This window comes from Perissodus microlepis, chromosome 16 (assembly GCF_051167445.1).
Source record: "Perissodus microlepis isolate ML-2025 ecotype Zambia chromosome 16, ASM5116744v1, whole genome shotgun sequence".
In the NCBI taxonomy this organism is placed as follows: domain Eukaryota; kingdom Metazoa; phylum Chordata; class Actinopteri; order Cichliformes; family Cichlidae; genus Perissodus; species Perissodus microlepis.
This window is the reverse complement of record NC_140476.1, coordinates 16,742,478-16,748,664: the sequence shown is the minus strand read 5'-3', so window position 1 is coordinate 16,748,664 and position 6,187 is coordinate 16,742,478. Positions and strand designations below refer to the sequence as shown.

The 6,187-nt window shown below is 37.7% G+C and overlaps 1 protein-coding gene across 1 annotated transcript; it reads left to right on the top strand.

Moving 5' to 3' along the window:
- The first annotated feature begins 3,329 nt into the window (after positions 1-3,329).
- On the top strand, positions 3,330-5,965 carry LOC146370657 (protein FAM237A-like). The gene is made up of 2 exons (XM_084908910.1): positions 3,330-3,696; positions 5,100-5,965. The coding sequence occupies exons 1-2, from the start codon at positions 3,330-3,332 to the stop codon at positions 5,201-5,203; spliced, it is 471 nt and encodes a 156-aa protein (XP_084765036.1). The 3' UTR covers positions 5,204-5,965.
- Positions 5,966-6,187: the final 222 nt, after the last annotated feature.

The window sequence follows — 6,187 nt, the reverse complement described above, 5'->3', positions numbered from 1 at the left end:
AAGGACTTTAAAAACAAGAACTGGCTGCACAAGTTTGAATTTATTTAGGATTTTCTCATTTTCACACAATCAGCGTGTGTATATATACAGGCTCAAAAAGTGGTACTGAAGGTTCTGCGATGTCTTATAACCTGACAAAGTCAACACGTATTAACTTCTCGTTAGTTATCATGACTGATGACAACTACAGATTCCAAAGATCCCCCCCCCCCCCTTCCAGTTCAAAGAAAACAGAAATCCCAGAATTATGACCTTTGTGCCCATAAGTGTATTCAAACCTCTGACCAGAGTAGAAAATGTGCACAAAACTCTGTCCAAGACTGATTCAGTAAGACAGTGTCTACAAATTCTGGAGTACTTAAACATGTTCAGAGCTGTATGCCTGACATGACCATATTGGGTATATCCACTCTTTGATATTAAATGAAGAAAAGGAAAAAAAAAAATCCCTAAAACCGAGAATGTAGAGTCTGAATCTTGGGATTTTTGTGCCTGGATCCATATTGCTGGGAGACCACACCGTCCCCCTGAGGGACCCCGGTGTGTATACCATAATGTCGAACATGCAGTCACTCAAATGTTCCCTGCCGGTTTGTAGAAGTATTCATGATTCACGTAATTTCTCATAATGATGATGATTTTCACTCTGCTGCATCTCTTCCTGTGTAGAAGTATCCTAACAATACATTTCTTGTATGAATATGAAAATGGTATTTGTTTAAAAGTTATAATTTAGCCTTTGCAGTAAAACTGTTGTAAAGTCTACTTCTTTACATCATGAAAATGATAAATGAGTAAGAAACCCACCCAGGACATTTAGTGTTGGCTTCTCACTGTGAAAGTAATTGCATTTGAGATCAGGTATGCTTGTGACATTTCAGTAAAAGCATAGAAACGCAACTCGTTCACCACTCTTGATGACTGGTCTTCAAGTTTTTCACAGTTGGCAGAAGCTGCAAAGTTTCTGAGATCTGGTTGCTCATGTTTTCTTCTTAGTTTGAACTAAACTTGTGCAGTAAGAAAAATATATTAAATCTTTTAAGTGTGGTCAGTCTGCAGCAGGTGGACAGGAAGTAAACTGCAACTTCCCCTGAACATTCTTGTACTAAAATTGCTTGGTTTTTAAAAAACTAACATTAGACAGTTAACTCAAGTATTATGATGAGTTAGTGGCTTCTGTCTCCACATAACCAGCATCAGGGTGCAGAATCATTATAAATGTCCTTTCCGTTACAGTACATGCGCATTAAACATCAATAACCTCCCACTGAATTATAATGTCTTGCCTTTTTAAATGGCATTTCAGCAGTTTCCTTTTGTAGTTCTTACACATTTTGTATATACAGCAACAGTCATCAGCCAAATAACCACATTACTTTAAACTATGCAATAAACGATAACAAATATTTCTAAATTAAGCTCCCATGCTTCCCTGAATGTGATCAAGAGAATTAATAATTTCAGAATTGTTTAATATTAAACTGCCACTGTTCATCTGCAGAAATGATGCTTAAAAAAAAAGGTGATTGATAATTGTGACAAGCGTTAGACTAACGCTGCACGCAAAGGAGGGAGGCACTAACGTCACTTAAGACCAACCTGATATTTACCAAACCCACATCAATGCTTAAGCTGGGCTGACTACCAAGGCTTTAAGTGGTAAGTACAATATTTTATTTAACAATAACTTGTTTAGGTTTGGATTTTTAGGCAGAGCAAGACCTTTCTAGGCCTAGTGTTAGGATTTGGAGAGCTGATCTTTAAAACTGAATAGGGAAAAATATAATGGGAGCTAATAAGGCTTTAGTTTCAGTTATCGCATCTTAAATACTACAGAAAAAGGTTCTCGTAATGCCTCCATCACAAGCGGCATGAACGTGGCATTTAAAGTGTGGATTTTTTTTTTTAATCATATGTATCACCTTAAGTTATACTTCACTAAAGCTATTCTGTACTTGTTTTTCTGGATAAATGATTATTGTTAAAAATATCTAAAACGGCTAATCTGTCTTTGTGTAATGATTTAAAAAAACTTTTTTTTTTCTTTACTGAAGCCACAAACTAGATTGGATTTTCTTTAGTAACCTTTTTTCCACTCCGTGTACATGCATATCACTCAACAGACAATTATTCTAAAGCTAATTGATTAATAAACATAAAGCTTTATTTAATTCCTTCTAAAAAATGTATGTAAATTTTTTTTAAAAAAACTCGTTTTTACACATTTATATTTTATTGCTTACTGTAGTTAGAATATTATGTAAAAATGTATGGGATCACTCAAACGAGGAATTATTAACATTTTCAGTATTTTGTGTCATATCAAAGTATGAGTCGATTGAGGAAAAGTACTGGGGTACACAAAGTTAGTTGCACCAATGATACATTTTGAAAGAAAATCTCAACCAGATTTCTGCTTCTTGAGTATTAAAAGCACTTCTTAGTTAGGTTCTGTCAGTGCTGTTTTACAAAAATTAAAATTCATTCTCCAATAGTTTGGCAGCAAACGACTCCACTGCCCATGAGTCTACCTAAATCTAAAGCTTCAGCACTACTGACTTTATTTTCTAGGAAACACACTGGACAACACAAACTGTGCACAGCAGGTTTTCAGGCCGTGCTTTCTCTAAACAAAATTTCAGTATGACATGCAACAGCTGCAGGTGTTCGTCCTCACAGGTTCCAGCATGCTACTGAATAAAGGTGAGACTTCACTAGTGTGTCAACTGCACTGCTCTCTAAACTTCCTCTTCCCCTGCAGCTGAGCTAAAAGCAGACTGTCATCACAATTCGCTTAATTATTCATCCCTTTTATTTTAAAAGAGCCAGCTGAAGTTTTTCTTCTGATGGCAAAGATTTGAAAGTGACAAAGAATGCAAGCCATAGTGAAAAATTTAGCAAAGACTGGAAATGAACCAAGTTTAATATTAAGAAATGTCAATAAACATGACAAGCGTTAGTCTAATACTGCATAAAAAGGAGGGAAGAATTGGCGTCAGTTAAGACCAAACGGATATTTATTAAACCCCCATCAACACTTATTGCTAAAGCTGGGCTGAATACCAAGGCTTTAAGTACAATATGGTAATTGTTTCCAGTTTTTTCTTTTGTTTTTAATTTATTTGAAGATCTGAGGAGTGTAAAATGAATAATAAACCCAAAAAGTACGTTTTTATTTGCCAGAAATCAAATGGTCAAAGTAAAGCTTGAACACTTGCAAATGTAGCATATTCAAATATGCTGTGCGAAAGTGTTTATGACTGCTCTTAATATTTTAAATATGCAAAACCTCCAATCTAATACAAAAGCTGCTCTGTGCTCTTTTGCAGATGGTCCTGGTGCTAAATAACATGGGCATAGCCACAGTGTTCATACTGACCTGTATGTGCGCCGTGCCACTGCGAGGTCAGAAGCCAGGTCAGGTGGACCCCCTGAAGGCCCATCGGGGCAATCCACAATGCTGGGAGGCGTCCTCGGCTCTGCTGCTGGAGATGCGCTCTCCAAGGATTGCTGACACAGTGCCTGCCTTCTGGGACCTCATGGAGTCACTCAGGGCTTCAAACAACAGCAAACACACTGCACTGTTCTGGGACCTGGCCCAAGTCTTCTGGGACATCTATCTAAATTGCATTGTGTCCAGGAGTCATGGGCTGGGCCGTCGACACATAACTGCTGTCCAGTCCCTCATTACTGACAGTGAGTACTCAACCACACACTTCTCCTTGCAAAGACAAATAAGTAGGATCATTTAGTTTCTTTACAATAAAAGAAAAATTAATATTAAATTGTATTTATACTGGAGAATTGAAGATTAAAGTCCACGACTCACCTGCAGTTATCAAATGTAGTTTTTCATTCCTTAAAATGCTCCTCGTGCATTTATAATTGATTAGGTGTGGCTGTACACCTTTCCTTCATTCAGTAAATGTCAACGTATGAATTCTGTCAAACCTCTTCTCCCCTGCATCAGTGAGACTCGCTTACATGTTCTCTTAATAGATGATGGGGGAGACAACTGTGGTACAGACAACCAGAGCTTTGTTGTTGAGCAGGAGAAAACCACACAGGTAATCGGAAGCTTCACAGTGGGGATGCTGACTGTAATAACATCCACAGCGTCTGGAACCTGTTGGATAGCAGCTCTGCTGTGTTGAAGTCTGTTTCACTGTGACTCTTCCTTCACACGAGGTGTCTTTTTCTACTTAAAGTTGTCATACACCGACAGCACAGGGTGAAACTTCAAAGGGGAAATGAACATTAGATTTCTACCCTGGAAAGAGCTGAGTAAGTGTCCTCTCACAGAGACCAGGTCACTAACAATGAGGTGGGATGGCAAGAAACCTGGGAATCATCCTGGGGGGGGAGGAAGTGTCTTGGGTAGGGTTGCCAACTCCCTGAAAAATAAATAAGGGACACCTCATGGCCAGGGCTGGGCGACCCGATTGTCTTCACCTTTCCCAGTGTGGGGAATTTTTTAGCTCTTGTTTTTGTGTGTGAAATTATTTTTTTAACCATTTGACAAAGTGCGTCCCTTTTTCAGCTCAATACTTTTGTTTCTAAATACAGAACGATTCCGTTTTTCAAGGGACGGTTGGCAACCCTAGTCTTGGGACATAACAATCGTTGCTAATCCCGATTAATTTCTCCTTTATAAAAATCAACTGGATTTATCCTTTCCTAACCATCTGGGCATCTTTATACCTTGTTGCAGCTCCTGCATCTGACTGTAGCTGGGATTCAACCTTTGCAAAGCTTTACACACCCATTCCCTACTCGGTTCACTACAACGGCTCCCTGTGGCTGCCTGGTCTCTGCTTTCCTCTCTTTTTAGCTTTCTGGTCAGTCACAGGACCCCATTATCACTCTTCTCACTGCAGGCTTTTCTCTGTTGTTTCATTTTAGCTGTTTAGTGAAGCGTCAAATGTGGAGCCAAAGTGCCATAGTTACTGCATCTCTTGCACTGAAAGCTTTAAACCAATGCTTTTTGACTTAAATGTCTATTTTTTTTAATGCAATTGACTTTTGATACAAGCATCTATTGCCCCATGAATTTTGTAACATGCTCAGCATTTTCTGTCTTTTTTTCCTCCTTCCTTCAGAATCCTTCAGATTCAACCGCTCAGGAGCAAAGTCCCACGCGTGGCTCCATGTGAGAGTGAGACGTAGAGGGCAAATCAAGACCCTGAAGACAGACCCAAAATAAAACTCACAACTACTAGAAAAGATTAAGGATAATTCAAAGTAGATAGCTTTTTATAAACATTCTTTCCCAGAAGAAAAACTAGATTTTTCTTAAAGTGAGTTTTACTTATAGGCAAGGCAAGGCAAGTTTATTTGTATAGCACAATTCAACAACAAGGTGATTCAAAGTGCTTTACAGAGACATTAGAAACAAAAACAAATAAAAAGCATGATTTAAAATTGATTAAAACAAGCAAACAAACAAACAAACTAATTAACTAACAAACACACAAACAAACAAACAAACAAAACAGTATATATAATCAAAACAGATAAAATCAGAACAGTAGATAAAATCAGTAGTTAAAATGTAAGTTTTGAAATTTAAGCTTAAGTGCGGATTTGGTGCTTTATTTAAATGCAGCTGAGAATAAGTGAGTCTTCAACCTGGATTTAAATAAACTGAGTGTTTCAGCTGATCTGAGGCTTTCTGGGAGTTTGTTCCAGATATAAGGAGCATAAAAGCTGAATGCAGCTTGTCCGTGTCTGGTTCTGACTCTGGGAACTGATAAAAGACCGGATCCAGATGACCTGAGGGATCTGGAAGGTTCATACTGGTTACATAAACCATATAGGATATGGTTTATGTAAACATGAATAGAGGTGAGACCTCATTACTTTTAGGACACTGAGCTTTGTTATCCCACTTATCCAACACTTCAAAGCGAAAAAAATTTGGCAACATAAAATTTTACCCCACACCCTTTTAATGACTACAGCTTGTTTTTATCAATCTCAAATCATGCTGCTATGATTATGCAGTTTTAATTTTTAATTATTATTAAAATTATTATTTTGAATTAAGATTTGAATCTTGTCTGATGTACTGTTCATATCAAGAGTTGTGATTTTGTTATAATGTTTGGGCTGTCTTTTCATCAGAATAGTAGTGCCTGATTGTTCATTTTAGGCAGAAATGCTTTTTCACTGCTGTGAGCTGTAATTC